General features: G+C 51.8%; 1 protein-coding gene across 12 annotated transcripts in view; it reads left to right on the top strand.

Moving 5' to 3' along the window:
• Window positions 1-19,758, top strand: part of TRRAP (transformation/transcription domain associated protein) — an 89,580-nt gene that overhangs the window by 54,494 nt on the left and 15,328 nt on the right. For 9 of the 12 annotated variants that reach the window (XM_018040237.1, XM_018040235.1, XM_018040231.1 and 6 more), the window contains 16 exons: window positions 261-386; window positions 1,050-1,196; window positions 1,712-1,911; window positions 2,425-2,546; window positions 2,719-2,932; window positions 4,059-4,238; window positions 6,578-6,724; window positions 7,854-7,973; window positions 8,198-8,485; window positions 8,623-8,760; window positions 9,358-9,470; window positions 9,864-9,999; window positions 12,838-13,029; window positions 15,440-15,668; window positions 16,280-16,545; window positions 17,098-17,198. In XM_018040237.1, the coding sequence (XP_017895726.1) occupies window positions 261-386; window positions 1,050-1,196; window positions 1,712-1,911; window positions 2,425-2,546; window positions 2,719-2,932; window positions 4,059-4,238; window positions 6,578-6,724; window positions 7,854-7,973; window positions 8,198-8,485; window positions 8,623-8,760; window positions 9,358-9,470; window positions 9,864-9,999; window positions 12,838-13,029; window positions 15,440-15,668; window positions 16,280-16,545; window positions 17,098-17,198 (2,719 nt within the window). The remainder of the gene's footprint in view (window positions 1-260; window positions 387-1,049; window positions 1,197-1,711; window positions 1,912-2,424; window positions 2,547-2,718; window positions 2,933-4,058; window positions 4,239-6,577; window positions 6,725-7,853; window positions 7,974-8,197; window positions 8,486-8,622; window positions 8,761-9,357; window positions 9,471-9,863; window positions 10,000-12,837; window positions 13,030-15,439; window positions 15,669-16,279; window positions 16,546-17,097; window positions 17,199-19,758) is intronic. The other 3 variants (XM_018040239.1, XM_018040238.1, XM_018040234.1) reach the window with 1 other exon arrangement.

Below are 19,758 nucleotides of genomic sequence, written 5' to 3'. Positions count from 1 at the left end.
CATTTTGGTCAAGCAATGAACAGCTGGCAAGATAGGATCTTGGCATGTTTTCCTTGTGTTTAGGGGGTTGAGTCGAGGCTCGAGGACATGAAAGGTGGTCACTGAGCTCCACTAACTGGGAGCCACGCGTCGTGGGGTGAGGGCCACCATGGGTCCCAGATGATGAAGCTCAGAGCTGGCCTGGGGAGAGTCAGTGTCTGTCAGAGCCGGGCAGGGCCCGCCAACCCGACCGCGGCCCCACAGTCCCACTCCTGTTGCAGGCACTTCCAGCGTGGCCTCCAAGTACGAGGAGCTGGAGTGCCTGTACGCGGCCGTGGGCAAGGTCATCTACGAGGGGCTCACCAACTATGAGAAGGCCGCCAGCGCCAGCCCCTCCCAGCTCTTCGGTGAGTGCGCACCCCTCCTGCACACGCCTCTCTGCTCGCTTGGACGGGCTTCCCTTCTGGGAAGGGCCCAGCTTGTTGGGAGGAGCTCTGAGACAATGTGTTGTTGAGAGTGTCTGCGAGTGGCCAGGTGCACACAAGGAAACTGTCCCGTGGGGTCTTGAAGATGAAAGACCCCCGCCCAGCATCAGAGCTTCTTCCTGCCTCAGACACACGTGCTCCTCCCCACCCCCATCTCCAGGGTTGTTAAAGGTCCGTGGTGTAAGCTTTTATGGGATGTTTACAGCTGATTCTTGAACAGTTTGGGGCCTGGGCCGCCAGCCCCATGCAGGTGAAAGTCGTCTTGTGAGTGTAGTCGGCCTCAGCGTCTGTACAGGGTCTTCACTGCGTCCACCGTGTCTCATCTGCAGATTGAGCTGACTGAGGACCGTGTGGCGCTGTCGTGTATACTGCTGGAAAAAAGCCACACACGAGTGGACTTGAGCAGTTCAGACTTGTCTCAGGCTCAACGGCAATGTCGACATTTCAGATCAGTCTGTACTTTTGTCAAAAACGGCCCGTTTTTGTCTAGCGCATTGTTTAAATATTTTTAGGGGTAATTGACATTTTTGTGACTTACTCAGTTTTTAGAGACTCAGAAAACCCCTGGCTCTCCCCCGACTGCAGGGACCCTGATGATCCTCAAATCCGCCTGCAGCAACAACCCGAGCTACATCGACAGGCTGATCTCAGTCTTCATGCGCTCGCTGCAGAAGATGGTGCGGGAGCACCTGAGCCCTCAGGCCGCCTCGGGCAGCACGGAGGCCGCCTCAGGTGACGCGCTGGGCTGGCCCCGCTTCGGGCCACCAGAGTCGAGCACTCTTTTAGAGTGAAATGCTTTTTAAGTTTGTGATTGTGAGAAAGAAGAGACTTTGGGGAACCTCTGCCACTAGATGAGAGTTATCTGACAGCTTTGCTGTCAGCAGAGATGGCTAAATCAGAGCCACTGTTTCTAAAGAATGGAGTCTCAGGGTCCAGACCCGAGCTGTGAGCTCCGGAACGCGGGTGACGTGTTGTGGGGAGGGGAGCTGTGGGGGTCGCACCTCTCAGCCCACCGGGGCCGTGCGCGTGACTCCAGGGCTTGGCCGAGGCCCCGGTCCCGTCAGCTCCGGCATTCCCTGCCCTGTGAGGAGGCTCTTGTTGGGCCGCCCTGGCACGGCGGTGCGGTCAGAGCCAGGAGGCACTTCCCACGCCGGAGCTCTCGTTGCGGGGCGAAAGCGCTGGGGAGGGCGTGGGCGGGATCCAGCCACTCGGGCGCTGGGGATAGCCGGCGTGCCTCGCGTGTACAGGGACCAGTGAGCTGGTGATGCTGAGTCTGGAGCTGGTGAAGACGCGCCTGGCCGTGATGAGCATGGAGATGAGGAAGAGCTTCATTCAGGCCATCCTGACCTCGCTCATCGAGAAGTCCCCCGATGCCAAAATCCTCCGGTCCGTGGTGAAAATCGTGGAAGAGTGGGTTAAGAACAACTCCCCAATGGCAGCCAATCAGGTGAGCTGGGCAGGGGCTGTGCCCTGGCCCGTGGGCCTTCCCGAGAGGGGTTCAGCCGTCGCTTTCTAAGCGCTTCTGCAAGTTCTCAGAGTATTTTTTTCTCTCCAGTAGTTGCCCTCATGGGATTCTTTTTTTAAGTTGGATTTTTCTCACCGTGCTTCACAAATTTTGAACAGAAACTTGAAGTAACTGGTCGTGTAATGTGGTTTTACTTCTGTTAAAATGTTAAATGAGTCAAAAATAACAATGATGAGGGACTATTACTTGGTAAATAAGATGCTTGCAAACTTCCAGTTTGTTTTCTAGTTTAGTTGCTTTCTCTCCCAAGTGAGTTGTAGCCCCCCAGGAAAATTATGTTGGCACCTGTCTTGATCTTAAGCATCCAAAGAACCATTTAGAAACAACCTTATTTTACCTGAGAAGACTGTAGGAGGTTGAAAATCAGTTGAGCAAATGGCTGAAATACTTTTGAACGTGTCCTTTCTCAAGTAATTGACTCTTAAATTTGTGCAGACGCCTACACTCCGGGAGAAGTCCATTTTGCTTGTGAAAATGATGACATACATAGAAAAGCGTTTTCCAGAAGACCTTGAACTAAATGCCCAGTTTTTAGACCTTGTTAACTACGTCTACAGGTAATCACCGCAGCCGAGCACGTCACGTGTCATCCGTGCTATGCGCTCTGACCCACTGGTGGTGTGACTTTTTAATCTTCTCATATATAATAAGTTTTAAATGTTCACTCACATTGTAAGACACACAGTGTAGGTCGGCGTCATCAGTGAGCCTTTTGTTCAAATGTTCCAGGGATGAGACGCTGTCGGGCAGCGAGCTGACTGCAAAGCTTGAGCCGGCCTTTCTCTCGGGGCTGCGCTGTGCCCAGCCGCTCATCAGGGCCAAGTTTTTCGAGGTTTTCGACAACTCGATGAAGCGTCGCGTCTACGAGCGCCTGCTCTACGTGACCTGCTCCCAGAACTGGGAGGCCATGGGGAACCACTTCTGGATCAAGCAGTGCATTGAGGTAAGCCGGTGTCCACACCGACGCAGAGAGGCAGACGTCTCCACTGCAGAACCGCTGTCCTCTCTGGGAGGAAGGAACTGACCAACAGCCAGGAGGTGGAGCGGCCAGGCCAAGCTGGCCTCATAGCATGCGGGCTCTGACCACTTGGCTCACGGGGCCAGGGAGCTGGAGGTGAGGCCCCTGCAAACAGTCAGGCTGTCTCAGTGGATGGCGAGTCAGATGGCCTCTGTTTCTAACTAGCTTGTGGTCAGGCATCTGTCTTCCTCATTATTTGGCTTTATTACCAGCGTGCCACACCAGGCAACCCAGGTCTCCCGTAGAGAACGGGAGGTTACGCGTGCCATGCACATAGGCTGTTGACTACATCAGCAGGGAGTCACCGCTAGCTGACGTGCCAGGCTGTGAGATTCTCCTTGAGGGAAAGGAGGGACTCGTGGCCGGGCTTCAGGGAGAGCGTGTGGGCACGTTCCCACCAGGGCTGAGCGTCCGTTCTCGGCACTGTGAGCAGCAGGGGGTGGGACTCTGACGGCGGCACAGTGGGCAGAGGTCCCCGACTTGCTCCTCATTCAGGAGGCTGTCGGTTATATCAGGTGCCAGGCTCTGGGTCAGGAGGTCAGAGAGACCGTGGAGGGAGGGCTGGCCGTTCCTCCTCTGCCCCGTGGTCTCGCCTGTCTGCAGGCAGCACCAGTGCACGGCCCCACGCTCCTCTGCCTTCCCTCTTGCTCCTCACGACAGGGCCAGGAGTGTCTTGCCAGGGCTCGTCCACCCGGTGCTGCCCAGCACAGGCTGCCTCTTCCTGCCAGCCGTGCTCATGACCTTTCTCATGGCGAAGCAGATGGCGTCGCTGCTTGCCTTCGTGCCCAGCACACGGTCTAGCCTCCGGGGCCCGGTCTAGCTGGCCCCTCTGTCCAGCCCGCTGAGACATGGAGTCAGGGGCACCTGAGTGGGGACAGTGGAAGGGAGGTGCAGGCTCCTGTCCAGGCGGGGGCAGCGGGATAGAGTGAGCCAGGCGCTGGGGGGGTCAGTGCACGTGTGTGCCAGTTGAGGTGACTCGGAGGTCACCGGGGTCCCCGTGCCTGAGCGCCAGGCGCAGGCTCCAGGCCTATCCTCCCCTGCACGCCCCCAGCTCCTCCTGGCCGTGTGTGAGAAGGGCACGCCCATCGGGACCAGCTGCCAGGGCGCCATGCTGCCCTCCATCACCAACGTCATCAACCTGGCCGACAGCCACGACCGCGCGGCCTTCGCCATGGTGACCCACGTCAAGCAGGAGCCCCGGGAGCGCGAGAACAGCGAGTCCAAGGAGGAGGTAAGGCCCCGCGCCCGCGCTGCCTCTGCAGCCAGCCTCCCGGCTCGCTGGAACGACACTGTTATCAGCCGTGGGGGTTTTAGGGCGAGAGGAACAGATCAGAACCTGTCTCTGCGGAAAGGTCTGAGTGTGGTGCCTGTTCAGTTACTTACTGTTTCCTGTTTTGTGTTGAGGTATAGTTGACATACATCCTGTTAGTCTCAGCTGTACATGTAACAATTTGGTATTTATGTGTGTTGTGGAATGATCACAGTAAGTATCACTTCAGTTCGGTCACTCAGTCATGTCCGACTCTTTGCGACCCCATGAATCACAGCACGCCAGGCCTCCCTGTCCATCACCAACTCCCAGAGTTCACTCAAACTCATGTCCATCGAGTCGGTGATGCCATCCAGCCATCTCATCCTCTGTCATCCCCTTCTCCTCCTGCCCCCAATCCCTCCCAGCATCAAAGTCTTTTCCAATGAGTCAACTCTTCTCATGAGGTGGCCAAAGTACTGGAGTTTCAGCTTTAGCATCAGTCCTTCCAAAGAACACCCAGGGCTGATCTCCTTTAGAATGGACTGGTTGGATCTCCTTGCAGTCCAAGGGACTCTCCAGAGTCTTCTCCAACACCACAGTTCAAAACATAAGTATAGTTAACATCTATCACCACACACAGTTAAGGATTTTTTTCTTGTGACGAGGGCTCCTAAGATTCACTCTTAGCAACTTTCAGATACACAGTGCAGCGTTATTAACTGTGGTCCCCATGCTGTGCATGACACCCCCGTGATGAGTTTATCACCAGAAGTTTGTGCCTTTTGCGTGTCTTCGCCCGTATCACCTCCCACCTCCTGCCTTTGGCAGCCGCCTGTCTGTTCTCTGTGTTTATGAGCTTGTGTGGGTCTTTGTCTGGTCTGGCGTATTTCGCTGAGCACAGTGCCCTCAGGGTCTGTCCATGGCGCAGATGGCAAGATTTCAGGGTAGAACTGATGAGCAGCTGGTGTTGCCATTCAGTTTTGAGAGCAGTCACTTATCACAAGTTGGTGCTGCTGAGGACAGAGTCTTTAACTCTCTGCTGATGGTCCTCTCCAAGTCAGGAGTTGCCCACGTTGTATCCTAAAGCACCGCTCTGGAGAGTGACACTGTCTTGAAGGAGCCGTGTCTCTAGCTGGTTCCACAGGCCGCCTACTCTGACCCTCCTAGGTCTTTACCCAGTCTGGCTGGGGTAGCCCAGGAGCCTGTAACTAACCATCAGGGCTGAGCCTCGGTCCCGATGGTTGTCAGGACTCCATGTGGGAGTGGGGATGCCCCTCAGGGCTGTCGGCCCGTGGAAGCTCAAGCTGGCTGGAGTGTTGGGTGTCCGAACACAGCCAGTTGGTACTGGCGGAGGAAGGCACTCTCTTTGCTCTGAAAGGGGTGGTTTGTACCCCTTCTTGTATGTGAGATCTCTTACTTATTTCATTAACAAATAAGAATTTAAAACTTTTTTCATTTTGCACTTGCTAAGCAGGAGATCATTTGGTGACGGGACCTTCTTTCCTTTCCGTGTCCTCTGTGGAATGAATGGCAGCTTTGACATGACTCAAAGGCAGCTTTGGGCTTCCCTTGTGGCTTAGCTGGTAAAGAATCTGCCTGCCGTGCGGGAGGCCTGGGTTCAGTCCCTGGGTTGGGAAGATCCCCTGGAGAAGGGAAAGGCTACCCGCTCCCGTGTTCTGGCCTGGAGAATCCCACGGACTGCATAGGCCTCGGGGTCCGCAAAGAGTCGGACACGACTTCACTTTTACTTTCACTTCTTTGATGTGACTTGTTTTCATTCTCAATGGCACACACCAAATGTTCCGTAACCTGACTTTGAGCCCAGTCTGGTGATGGGATGTTGACTGTTACCTCCCAGAAGCTTCAGACAGAAATCAGATTCCTTGCTCTTTGGGGACGAGTTGTGTGAAGCCCTGTGCCCACAAGGTGCTGTGCTTTGGCCCCGATGGTAGCCTTGATCCAAGTGAGCAAGTCTGTGCTGCATTCTCAGGAATGGCAGGCGATGATTCCTAGTAGTCTTTATACTGCTTAAGGCAGTGCTTTCTTTTTTATTTTCCTTTCTATAATGCAGATATGACAGCAAAGTGCTGACATTTTTATAGCATCATGTAAGAAAGCGCTAGATCTGGTCTAGTTTTATCTGCTTGTCTTTTATTTTAGAACTCAGGATTATTTAAATAATCATAGACTTCCAGGAAACTGAAGTTTTACTTGGCAAAAATGTAACAAAAAGTTTATGAAAGTCATGTGTGTTGATTTTCTTCAACTATTTGACCTTTTGGTTTTGCACTTTTTTTTTTTTTTTTTTTATTCTTCAGGATGTAGAGATAGATATTGAACTGGCTCCTGGAGATCAGACCAGCACGCCCAAAACCAAAGAGCTGTCTGAGAAGGACATTGGAAACCAGCTGCACATGTTGACCAACAGACACGACAAATTCCTTGATACGCTCCGGGAAGTGAAGGTCTGTGCGTGATGGTGGCTCTACCCTGTCTCCCCCCCGCCCCGATATTTTGAACAGTCCGTGAGCCCACGGGCTCCCCCATTCATAGCTCGAGGCGAGCATTTCTGGGGGCAGGTCCGTGGCCACTGAGAGCTTTGGCCTCTGCTATGTTAACGTGGAGCCAGGAGCCGCCTGCCTGGTGGGCAGGGAGCGGCCGTGTGGGGGCAGCCAGGCTGGTTTCATCGCGGCCTTCCCCGCAGGCAGCCTGCGTAGCAGACAGGAGCATTCTTCACTTGACTGTTTTCTCCCTCTTTCCGTGGAATGTTTGTATCCTGGGCTTCTGCGTTTTTGACGGGGACGTGGTTTGGGGTTAGCTCCCTTCCTGGTCTGCTCTTGGGTGAAAGCGACAACATGATCTTGACACACGTGTCTCTGTCTCAGCCGCAGGGCCCACCATGGGCTGGCAGGCGTGTGCCCGAGCCCCTCTGCGCTGGCTGTGTGTTGCTGTGTGGGGAGGTGGGCTTCAAGCTGCCCGAAACCTGACATTCACACCTTAGAGACAGCGGAGCTGTGGGTGGAGGCAGCCACGTTTGTCGATGTGATGTGCCCACTGGGTCCCCGGCTGTGGGGTGTTCTGGTCCCGTTCTGTCCATTCCGGTCACTTTTCCATCTGCCCACTGTTCATTGCAGAGACTCCGACCTCTCATGGTTCCTGGTTTCTTCTTCATTATGACACTTGTTGGCAAATAACATAGATCCTATGCGTATATTTCTCTTTCCCCTTGGTATCTTCAGCAGCCTCTCTTTGATGGCATCTGTATATCTCTTGCTTGCACTTCCCAAGTCAACGTGGTGTTCGTACTTCTCGGATATGGTGAAATCAGTAATGTTAGGAGGTGCCCTGGGAAGTTAGACATGCAGGCATGTCACTGAGCGCCTTTCCCGTGTCTCTGCTAGCTGCTCAGCACAGCAGGAGGGGTCTGTGGTGCCCAGAACTCGGGCTTCACTTCGGCACAGCATCTGTTCAAGTTCTGAACGTCGGGCGGTGAAGCCGCGTCGGGGAGAGTGGGTGGTCCTGCTTCCTGGGCAGGGAGCTCGGGCGGCCCCCGCGGGGCGGGGGCCTGGCGCCAGACGGTCTCTCCCCCTGCAGACGGGAGCCCTGCTCGGCGCCTTCGTCCAGCTCTGCCACATCTCCACCACGCTGGCTGAGAAGACCTGGGTCCAGCTCTTCCCCAGGCTGTGGAAGATCCTGTCTGACAGACAGCAGCATGTGAGTCTGTGTTTTCTTTAAATCCTCTTTTGAAAAATGCAGTTTTAGCTTTTGAGGAGTGTTCGTGAAAGAAACTCTTGACGAAGTTTCAAAGGCTGAGGAAACTAGCGTTATCCAAGCGTGAGTTATCTATCACATGCATGCCAGATGCCGGGGGGAAGCACGAAGGCGGGCTGGTTCGCGCACGAGGCCCCGGCCAACCCCAACGCGTGCTTGGGTTTCAGGCTCTGGCGGGCGAGATCAGCCCATTCCTGTGCAGCGGCAGCCACCAGGTGCAGCGGGACTGCCAGCCCAGTGCCCTCAACTGCTTTGTGGAGGCCATGTCCCAGTGCGTCCCGCCCATCCCCATCCGGCCCTGTGTCCTCAAGTACCTGGGCAAGACCCACAACCTCTGGTTCCGCTCCACCTTGATGCTGGAGCACCAGGCCTTCGAGAAGGGGCTGAGCCTGCAGATCAAGCCCAAGCAGACAGCCGAGTTCTACGAGCAGGAGAGCATCACTCCACCCCAGCAGGTGAGGCCTCACCTCCCCCTGTTCACGCGTCCTAAGGAGCCTCTCCCCGGTGGTGGCAGATTAGGGGCCGTGCAGTCGCCCTGTCGGGGAAACACGGTGTTCCTCCCCGAGCACTCGGAGACCGCGTTCTGTTCCAGGAGATCCTGGACTCCCTTGCGGAGCTCTACTCTCTGCTGCAAGAGGAGGACATGTGGGCGGGCTTGTGGCAGAAGCGCTGCAAGTACTCGGAGACGGCCACGGCCATCGCCTACGAGCAGCATGGCTTCTTCGAGCAGGTAGCGCCGCCGGGCTTCGTGGGTGGTGGAGGGCGCTCACAGAGGCTCCGGTGTTGTGGCCTCAAGGCAGTTCCTGTCTAAATAAGAAGTCTCCTGATTTCTTGGAAGCACGTATTTATCCAGTACAGACTGTGAGGTTGAAGTCTCAGTTTTAGAGATGTGAACGCTGATGCTCAGTCGTAAGTTCTTTACTGTCAGCATAGCTGGTGTGGATGCTTCCTGTCTGCGGTCCTCGGTCCCGTTGGGATTGGTGGAGCGTGAGAGTTTAGTCCCCCTGCCCGTCCTTGCTTGGCAGTGGGGTGGGTGAGCATGGCCGCAGCCCCGGGTAGGATGCCGAGCCACAGAAATTCCAGAAGCAGAGGCACTTCAGTGGCCTGGCTGCCATCACTGACTGGTGGCGACCTGCGTGAAGTCCCGCTGCTTCTGCTCGGGGCGGGGACTCAGCCGCCAGCTCGTCCACTCTGGTTCTCTGGGTGGAGACGCTGAGATCGCGAAGCGGCCCCGGGTCTGCGACCCGGCTCGCCCTCAGTAATTGAGCTGTGGTCGTGCAGCAGTTGCTAGTTAAGCAGCAGTGTGGAGGCACTGTCGACTTTGCAGGCGCAGGAGTCGTACGAAAAGGCGATGGATAAAGCCAAGAAGGAGCACGAGAGGAGCAGCGCGTCCCCTGCCGTTTTCCCGGAGTACCAGCTTTGGGAGGACCACTGGATCCGGTGAGCCGAGCGGGGACGCGGCCAGGGCTCACCGGAGGGGGCCAGCGGAGAGCCTGAGATTCTCCCTGACAAGTGCTTTTAGAAAGGGACTTTCCTGCTCTCTTTATGGCCCCTCGAAGAAAAGTGCAAACAAAAATGGAGAAGCAGCTGTTAGAGGCTCGGGTGCTTGAGTGTGCGTTGGAGGAAGTGACTGAGTCCTGCCCTCGCTGGCCCGGAGCTCTGCTCTGCTGTGGGGGTGCTGTTCTTGCTGCTCCAGGGGGCCCCTGCTTCAGTGCCCTGGGCGCTGTGGCACCGCACAGAAGCCCACCCTTCTCTGCTGGGGGAAATTTTTTCCTTTCTGTGTAGTGGAAGTGGCTTAAAATCACTGAGTTTGGGCCGATCCTTGGTCTCCAGGTGTTCCAAGGAGCTGAACCAGTGGGAAGCCTTGACGGAGTATGGCCAGTCCAAAGGTCACATCAACCCTTACCTGGTCCTGGAGTGTGCTTGGCGGGTGTCCAACTGGACTGCCGTGAAGGAGGCACTGGTGCAGGTGAGGACTGCACCCCCCGCAGCATGACCTGCCCACACTCAGGGTGCAGTCTCTGCAGGCGCGGGGGACCCTTTCTCCAAAGCCCCGAGTCTCTGGGGGTCTCCCTTCAGTTGCATCATGCGGGGCACCTTGGCACATGCAGGATAGCTCCTGGAAAGTAAGAGTTACTTTTGGTTTTCACGAAAATCTTTGCTGAGTCTGAGTTAAATGATGACTTAGTTTCAGTTCATCCCCCAGTTACAGTAAGCATCAGGTGTGGAAACTGGACTTGGTGAGAAACGGGGAAGGACAGAGGCCACTTTGCTGGCGGATTTGGTTGGCAGAGGAGCTGCAGGTGTGAGTGTGGTGCAAGCGCAGGGCCGGGCTGTCAGTGAGGTCGCGGCACGAGAAGCAGCATCACGTTCAACGTATCTTGTATTACAGAAGTGGTAACCGTGTCGTGTAGGTGACGTCGAGCCCTTAACTTGGTTGAGCTGCACGTTTTTCAGAAGTTAAACTCCATCCAGAGGAGTTTGGTGCGAGACAGGAGAGTGGGCACCAAGGTGCTGGTCTCTCTCGCCCTGGGAGCCTCTGCGGGGCATGGGCAGCCGGGGTTGACGCCCCAGCTCTGCCACCCGAGCCCCCGTCCCTGCCAGCGCCTCAGCCTCTGCCGACGCAGCCGAGCCTGTGACTCGCTCTTTTTCCTCCTGTGTCTCTCTCCCCTGGTGCCCCTTTCCTGCTCAGGTTTTAACCTTTGCCCTGTGGTGTCCGTGTCACGGGGCTTAGGGGTTTGTACTGCAGTCCTGCTCTCACCTTGCCCCTTTGCCTGGTGAGGGCGTATTTACAGTCACACCAGTGATTTCCCTTAATGTGTAGGCTCAAAGCGCACGGAGGTTACAGGCCACTGTGTTTGAAAGGATTGACTTAAAACTTTACCCGTGTTGTGGCTCCCGTGCTTATTTCGCCACTGCTGCTGCTGTTGAACAAAATGCGAAAGGTGCAATAGTCACAAACCATTAACCACAGGCAGGTTATAGAGCCCGGGGTCTGGACTTTCAGTTGGGATCGGGGAAATGGCTCCTCTGATGCAGAGAGTTACTCTGAGAAGTAAACCAGTCACTATGTAAGTAAACAAAAATAGTTTACTGACAGGTTGCATTTATCATTGGTGGTTCTCTCTTTTTTTTAAAATTTATTTTTAATGTCCTTTCTTTATTCTGATAATTATTCTGCTGTATTTTATATCAATATAAAAATATTTATAGCTCACTCTAATGTTTCTTTTTCTCCTTTCCGAGGTCTCACTCAGCAGGATGTGTGCGGTATCATACTGACCATAGGTCTGACAGATGAGCTTCTTCTTTTACAAGTTCTTGGTTATTTTCCCCCAGTTTTAAGACACTTACTGGCTGGGAAAAGCTCAGAGTATATTAATGAGCACTATGGGTAATCTGCAAGAAATTAATTTCAAATGTTTTTGATAGTACTGAATTATTTACTCATTTACCAGTACTTCAAAAAAAATCTTTCTCTTATGTCTTACAGTTATGGGGCTGCTTGCCCCATAATTTCTTGGTTCGATTTAATAAATGAGGTAATATTTTCCAGCAGAGGAAAAATGAGATGCTGTTGTTCTTAATGTTGCAGAGAGTAGGTGTGATTGAACAAGTCCTGTCTTAACTAGCGTTTAAGTCCGGAAGATGTGAAACAGTAGGTTGTGATCGTAAAGGACCTTGTAGGAAGCAGTTGTGTTCGCAAGTTTGCCTCCCTGAGTTTCTTCACGATTGGGTTACTGAGAAGCAGGAGGGGCCGCAGAGGTGACTGTGCTCCAGGGTCAGACGTCAGCAGACAGGGCTGGTATCAGGACAGCGCGTCACCATCACCATCGCTGCTCTCGCCCCCTCCGGACTGAGAGCCGCGCGGCTCTGATGTGTCGTTTCCGTTGTGACTTCCAGGGGTGCTTCCGAATGAACGTCTTACTGATGTTGTTACAGCAAGTCCTGTAAAATTCTTTCAAGAATATTTCTGTGTTCTTTCATCTTCTTATATACAAAGAGGTTATTTTTAAAAAGACTTTATATTTACAGTTTTTAAAATGCTGATAAGAGTTTTAAAATGCTGATAAGTCAAAGGCTGATAAGATGCGATGAGTTCTAACACCTTCTTTAGAAGGTGCTGGGCAAACACGGGGGCTTTCCAGGGCACACCTGGAACCTCCGCCTGGGCTTAGGGGGCAAATGTGGTGCTCTGGGCTCTGTCTGCTTCATCAGTAGAACTGATAACCAGGATGCGAAAGAGAGCTGGGGAACATTTTGCAATGGATTAATAAATGTGGACTTAAATGACAGTAAGGTTTATGAATGTTCACTCAGATTCTTAGACGCCTGAATCACTGCCTTCTGCTTCTGTGTATGATGTGCAGCAAGGTAGACTGATTTCTCAGGATAACAGTGTGAGTTGGAGACAATTCAAAATTGTACTGATATTTAGCAGAGTGGAGATGAGCACGTATTTAAGCCTTTTGAAGTTCCCTGGCCGACTTTGTAGGTTTTTCTCCTGGTCTGTCATAACAGAATCTGATCAGTTTCCCCTTTGTGGAACTAAAAGTGATCTTAAAGCAAGGAGCCTGTGGCAAGGCTTCGTAGCCAGAGGGATTGGCCACACTTTGGTGTTTGTTTGGAAAAGGAGAGTATTCAGAAAAATATCTAATGCATTATTTCTCCAGAGAAAAGGAGTGTCTGTCTGTAGCTTAATTGCTCTTTACTGCTTTGCATAACTGGCTACCAGAAGTTTGCTTTTTGACTCTGCGCTGAGAGGAAGTATACCCACTGCCTCCGTGTGATGCTCTTCCCCACCCAGGTAGAGGTGAGCTGTCCGAAGGAGATGGCCTGGAAGGTCAACATGTACCGCGGGTACCTGGCTATCTGCCACCCCGAGGAGCAGCAGCTGAGCTTCATCGAGCGCCTGGTGGAGATGGCCAGCAGCCTGGCCATCCGCGAGTGGCGGCGGCTGCCGCACGTGGTGTCGCACGTGCACACGCCCCTGCTCCAGGTGGGGCCCGTCCTGGTTGTGTGTGGGGGGGTTCTCTGAGGGAGGGACTTCTCCGGGGGGAGAGGGGGCCCTTCCTGGGGGGAGAGGGACCTTCTCCAGAGGGGGGAGGGGGCTCTTCTGGGGGGGGCCCTTCTCCAGGGGTGGACGTCCCTTCTCCACGGGGTCCCTCCCGGCAGAGCCCCTCCCGTCCAGGCTGAGGGCTGTGAGTGGAGCTGGACAGCAGAGGAAACTTTCCCCCGTCCTCCCCGCCATTTGCACTCGGGCTCGGTGAGAGGACGGCTAGAGTCAGAAGGGAGAGGACCGAAACGCGGCTTCTGGTGTGCAGGGTGTCCGGGGGTTTCAATGACGGAAGGCCTCCCTCAGGGGTGACTGCGATGGTTTTCTTGCTTGAGGATTATGCTCTGATGCCCGCCATCCCAGCCTCAGTGTGAGGCCGCTGTTCAGTCTGAGCAGGGGTCTCTCCACCTGAGACTCCAAGGCTGCAGTTAAGTGGCCTGCACCTCGGCTTCTTCCTTTGTGTTTCATCCTGTTTCTGACTCGTTCAGCCACACGGGCCACCGGTCAGTGACTCCCCACAGCCCCTTGTGCACGCCGCCCCGTGCATGGAAATTCCTTCTTCCCATCCTCCCGGCCCCTGTGTGTGTGCACGTGCACGTACATATGTGCGGATACATGCACACACCCTGGGCTGTGCCAGCTCTCCACCTCTCATCCGGCACAGAGCAGCTCCCAGTGTGGCTGAACGAGGGCTAACTATAGGCTGCCGTTTTAACAGTAGTTCAGAATGCTCACACTTTTTTTTCCTCTGGAAAGAGTAGTTCTGAGACTTAAAACTGCTACATTGATTTTTATAGTGTAATTTTTTTGTAGGTTTTAAAAATTATGTAGTTATTAATATACTTAGATTATCTTGTCTTCGTCATAATGAACCAGAAGTTCATCAAAGCAGTTTTATCTTCTTGGTTTGATATTTTCCCTTTTTGTATCTATTATTTTGGGCCTGAAAGCAGTATATGTTCAGTAGAAACCATACCTCGAGTGCTGGATTTGGATGTTTTTCCAGACCAACATGCGTGCACGATGCTCCCTGGCGCTGGGCGGTGGCGCCGAGCGTCAGCGCCTGGTCAGCCATGAGATCCTGACGGTGGACAGCTGCCTGCTGATGGCCCTTCTGCTTTTCACTTTCATTATGTGAGAAAATCAGTGCTTTGTTATTAAACAGGCCTTGTGTTAGGTAGTGTTCTTTGCACACTCAGGTCGGCTAAGCTAGGATATCTGGTAGGTTCGGTGTGTTAAACGCATTCTCAACTTAAGATATTTTCAACTTACGATGAGTGTGTTGGGACATGACGCCATGGTAAGTTGAGGAAGATCAGTGCTAAAAACTACTGAACCGTACACCTGAAAGGGTGCTTTCAGTGATGTTTACATTATACTTCGGTAAAGCTGTTACAATACAAATACCCTGTAGTTCTATCTTCAGTAAGCTTTTGGTGGGAAGAAAGATTAGATTAAGGTTTCAGAAATCTGAGTGTAGTGAACTAAACTTGAAGTATAGATACAGATGGAAAGTGTGAGTTCTTGTAGACAATTTTTAAAATAAGAGCAAACAGCAGGATACTGTGTCCTGAACTTGCTGCTGTGTTTGGGAGTTCAGACGATTCAGAGAATTTAAAAACATTTCTTCTCGAAGAGTTAGGCTAGAGAGAGAGGACATATCCGTAAGAACCCAAGTTTTACGGGGGCATCTGTGACTCGGAGCCATGTGCAAACACAGATAAACCCAAGATTCAGAGAAGGGAAGAATCGCTGTGGGGAATGGCGGGTGAAAATTAACAGCGTGGGAAAAGGCTCAGAGCTGTGCCCCACCCCCCACCCCCAGCCGAGAGGGGCTCCAGAGAGCACTGCACGTTTGCAGCCAGTGGCATGTACAGGAGGGGCCTGGACAGATGGGTAGGTGGGTGGTGAGAATGCACGTATCAGCCGGGAGAGAGCAGCAGAGCTGTGTTTGAGATGATTGACGTGGCCCCAGGGTTCAGATACTGACAGATGAAAGCATGAAGGCAGGAGGCGTTGTCGAAGACCTACTGAGAACCACACCCAGCGTGGGGCAGAGGGAGGGCAAAGGGATAGTTGTGGGGGCGGGAGTGGGGCGGTGAGGACCCCGCTGTTCTCCAGGGTCCAGTGTCACGGCAGCCGGAGGTGGAGGTCTTAAGAGTTGGGGGGTGGTATCCCGAGAGTCGTGTGTGAGGCATGGAATAAGTTAGATGCTGCATCTGAGTAAATCCCAGAGCATCCCCTTGAATCCTGGGCCCTTCACAGGAGACACTCCCGGTCGGCTCTGGTTTGCCTTCCTCATCCACTCCTCGCGCCCTGCTCACCATGGAATCTCTCACTCTGGTCCCCTTAGGCAGCCCAGCAAATCATCGAGCTTCAGGAGGCTGCTCAGATCAACGCAGGCTTGCAGCCCACCAACCTGGGGAGGAACAACAGCCTGCACGACATGAAGACGGTGGTGAAGACGTGGCGGAACCGGCTGCCCATCGTGTCGGACGACCTGTCCCACTGGAGCAGCGTGTTCATGTGGCGGCAGCACCATTACCAGGGTAAACCCACCTGGTCCGGCATGCCTCCACCATGTAATTTTCCAGACACCCGCTGTTCTGGTTGCATGTCTTGGTTGTGTTTTTCTGTTTGTTCTTTTTTTGTTTGTTTTTTCTTTCACCGAATCTTCTGTTTCTTGGCAGGTGTGGTAGAGGTGGTTGGTATGACGAGGGTAAAGATGAAGGTGGTGAAAGAGGGGAAGAATTTCCCTCCCTGTTTGTTGCCTTTCTCCACCCAGGACAGCCTTGCTGCCAAACAGCTGCCTGTTGGCACCAGGGGCGCGGACCAGTGGGATCAGAGCTCTGGGTCGTGGCCCTTTTGTTCTGAAGGCGCCCCTAGTCCTAAGACCTGCTCTCGGGGGGCTAGGTGGAGCCTTGCTCAACTTCCCTGGGCCCCTCTGCTGCTTCCCGTAGACCTGCCAGGCCTCTCTTTATCCAGAGCAGCCTTAGCCAAGAGGGTGATTCTCCACTGAGGAGTTAGTGCTTCTTAGATCATCCTTCTGATGCAAATGTGAGGGAGAGGCACGTGGGCTGATCACAGAGCCTCCCATGTTCTTAAGCCACCCTGTTTGTTTTTCATTTTTTATTTAAGCCTTAAACTGAGAAATGTCTGACGTGGACCGAAATGTCCCTTCTTTCCTCTCCAGCTATTGTAACTGCATATGAAAACAGTTCTCAGCATGACCCAAGTTCAAATAATGCTATGCTTGGGGTTCACGCGTCGGCTTCAGCAATCATCCAGTATGGAAAAATTGCCCGGAAGCAGGGCCTGGTCAATGTGGCTCTGGATATATTAAGTCGCATCCACACCATTCCCACTGTCCCTATTGTGGATTGCTTCCAGAAGATTCGGCAGCAGGTCAAATGCTACCTCCAGCTGGCAGGCGTCATGGGCAAGAACGAGTGTATGCAGGTAGGGTGCCCGGTGGACCCAGTGCCCGCCCTCGCCCTGGCAGTGAGGGTCCCTGGGCCAGCTCCTGGCCCAGACGACAGGGAAGGGCACTGGGCCGCTACAGGACTCCCTGGTCTCGGGGAGCAGTTCTGCCAGAACGAGAAAGGGACAGGAAGCCACTTGCGTATTTGAATTATATGCCACGGTCTCTAATCTGCCATATACTTGGGGTAATGTAGTTATAAAACGAAAACTAAAAATTGCAGGACTGTGAGGGTATATGGTAGATTTGGGCTATGTTCAGAGGAAAATTGATCAAAAACAATCAAACTGACAAGCTGTCTAAAGCTTTGGAAAAAATAATACCATTAAGGTGTCTGGAACTGAATTTGTGTTTAGTGATTCAGTTTAAATACTCCTTGTCAGTCAACAAATATTCTAGGTAGGCAAGCCTCATCAGTTTAAAATATATTTGTCAGTGACCTTTAGGACTTAACTGCCTGGATCAGTATTTTAATGAGGTTTTCAATGAGTGTCTAGCAAGTTCAAGAACCTTTCTGTTTTTACAAACAGGGCCTTGAAGTTATTGAATCTACAAACTTAAAATACTTCACGAAAGAGATGACGGCTGAATTTTATGCACTGAAGGGGATGTTCTTGGCACAGATTAACAAGTATGTATGTTATATAGGTGGCTGGTGAGAGAAAGACTCATCAGATTATTTAAATAGTTGTTTGTAACTTAAAAGCAATGTGAAGATGAAGCTAGAAATTGACATGAGTTGGCATCAGTCGTCAGACGTGGTGTTCAGCTTTTGGATCTCTAGGAAAGTAGAAGCTTGCAGCAGGATCAGAAAGCTGGCTTGAGTGTGGTACTTTTTAACTATGAGTTCCTTGACCATGGAACTGCCAATAACAGTTTCATTGCCCCGTTTTCTCAGTGTGCCATCTTGGGAATAGAGTTGATCCCTTTTATGGAGATGATTCTTGCTTTAGAGGAGGGGTCAATCAACTGGAAACCAGTGTGGTGGGTCCTCAAAAAACTATAAACGAAGAATTATGTCCCAGCAATTCCACTCCCAGGTAATTATGGAAAAGAGTTGAAAACAGGAGCTCAGGCAGGTAGTCATTCATGAAGGTTCAGAGTTCTGTTTTCAGTAGCAGAATATTCTAACTCCTCAATGACTGGATAAGCAGAATGTGGTATGTACAAACAGTAGAATGTTACCCAGCATGAGAGAAGAATGAAGTGGTATTTTCTTTAATATGTTGCTGTGCTTAGTCGCTCAGTTGTGTCCGACTCTTTGAGACCCCATGGACTGTAGCCCGCCAGGCTCCTCTGTCCATGAGGATTCTCCAGGCAAGAACACTGGAATGGACTGCCATGCCCTCTCCAGGGGATCGTCCGTCTCTGGCATTGCAGGCAGATTCTTTATCGTCTGAGCCACTAGGAAAGAAGTAACTTTTATTTGCTAGTAAGAATTAAAAGCCTTTTTTAACAGAAAGTGACTCATTGAATGACCTGAAAATTCCATGCTCCATCACGGGCAGGGGGGCCGGGCTTTCTGTGGTGAGTAGATTGTGTGATGAAGAACGTTGCTGAAATCTCTTCTGAAATCTTTGATCCAGGAATTCAGCCGTGGCTTATATGTGGACAAACATGAGTTTTATAATGAAAGCTCAAGCACAGAATAAATACAACCATGATTTTTAAAACTGTAGGATATTCCATTTTGAAGATGCTATAGCTATGGTAGTCTGAATTTTTTATCTGTTGAAACTTGTTATATGAAAATTACTACAAATAAGGCTGGTAAATCTGAATTCAAATAGCAGATCTATGACATTTTAGTCAATGATTTATTTCATGCTTTGAAAATATTACCTTCATTAGAAGTGTGTTTAATATTTTTTCTTTCCACGTTTATAAATTCCTTATTAAGTTTTACCTAAGCCAATCTGATGCTTAAATGATTTTAAATGTCAACAATATTAAAAATATAGCTAAACATTTTTCTAAATGATTAAAGCTTTGCACCCCTTCAGTTTGGGTTTCACTGGTGGCTCAGATGGTAAAGAATCTGCCTGCAATGCAGGAGACCCAGGCTTGATCCCTAGGTCATGAAGATCCCCTTGAGGAGGAAATGGCAACCCACTCCAGTATTCTTGCCTAGAGAATTCCATGGACAGAGGAGCCTGGCCGACTGCAGTCCATGGGGTTGCAAAGAGTTGGACACAACTGAGTGACTAACACACACACACATTCTCTTTCATCTAATTATGAAATCAAGTCCATGCAGTTCTCCAGCATACCTCTCAAACATACCCAACCCACATGCATTTGCAGCTGCCTCAGTTCAAGCCTCCTAACTGCCTCCAGCTTCTTCACTCTCCCACACATTCTCAACATGGTCACAGAGTGGTCAGATTTGTGTCTCAGAAGGATCACCCCACTAGTCTGCTCAAAACCCTGCCCTGGCTCCTCACCGCGCCCTGGTCTCTCTCTTGTGAGCACGGTGGCCCTCGGTGATCTGGCGCACACCCACCTCTCCTGCCCGTCTCCCATCAGAGTGCTTCACGCTAGACTAACCGGCTGTGAGAACTCTCTGCAGGACTCTCCACAGCCCCCCTTTCTTCATTACCATCCTTTCATCCTGAGTTCTGGTGAACTCCATCATCCTTCACAACCCAGCTCAAACATGACTTCTTCCCTGAGGCCTTCTTAAGCCCATCCAACTCCAGAATTAATCAGTCCCTCTTCTGAATCTTGTAGCATACCTTTTACTTACCACTTGTACTATGACTATTCGTTTCTGTGCTTGCCTTTTCTGCATCACTGTAAACCTTCTGAGACCATGAAAGCAGTTTTGTGTTCATTAAACCAAATTGTCTTTGCTTCAACAATCTAAGTAATTGGGAGCAGGGATGGGATGTTTCCAGGGCGATCCACAGTGGCCGAGATGCTGCTGCTTCTCCACAGCAGACATAAACCTCGTGTTTCTTTAATCACAGGAGTCACCAGACCCTCTTGGATTAGCATACATAACACAGCTCTTAAATATGGGTTGAATATTTCTGACTTTGTGCAAGATATGTGTATTATGTTTTACTTTAAACCTTTTGGCAGGGGTGGTGGTTTAGTTGAGAAGTCATGTCTGACTCTCTTGTGACCTCATGGACCGTAGCCTGCTAGGCTCCTCTGTCCGTGGGATTTCCCAGGCAAGCATACTGGAG

This window comes from Capra hircus, chromosome 25 (assembly GCF_001704415.2).
Source record: "Capra hircus breed San Clemente chromosome 25, ASM170441v1, whole genome shotgun sequence".
NCBI classification, from domain to species: domain Eukaryota; kingdom Metazoa; phylum Chordata; class Mammalia; order Artiodactyla; family Bovidae; genus Capra; species Capra hircus.
Note: the sequence above shows the minus strand (reverse complement) of the source record. Positions and strands in the feature narration are given on the sequence as shown.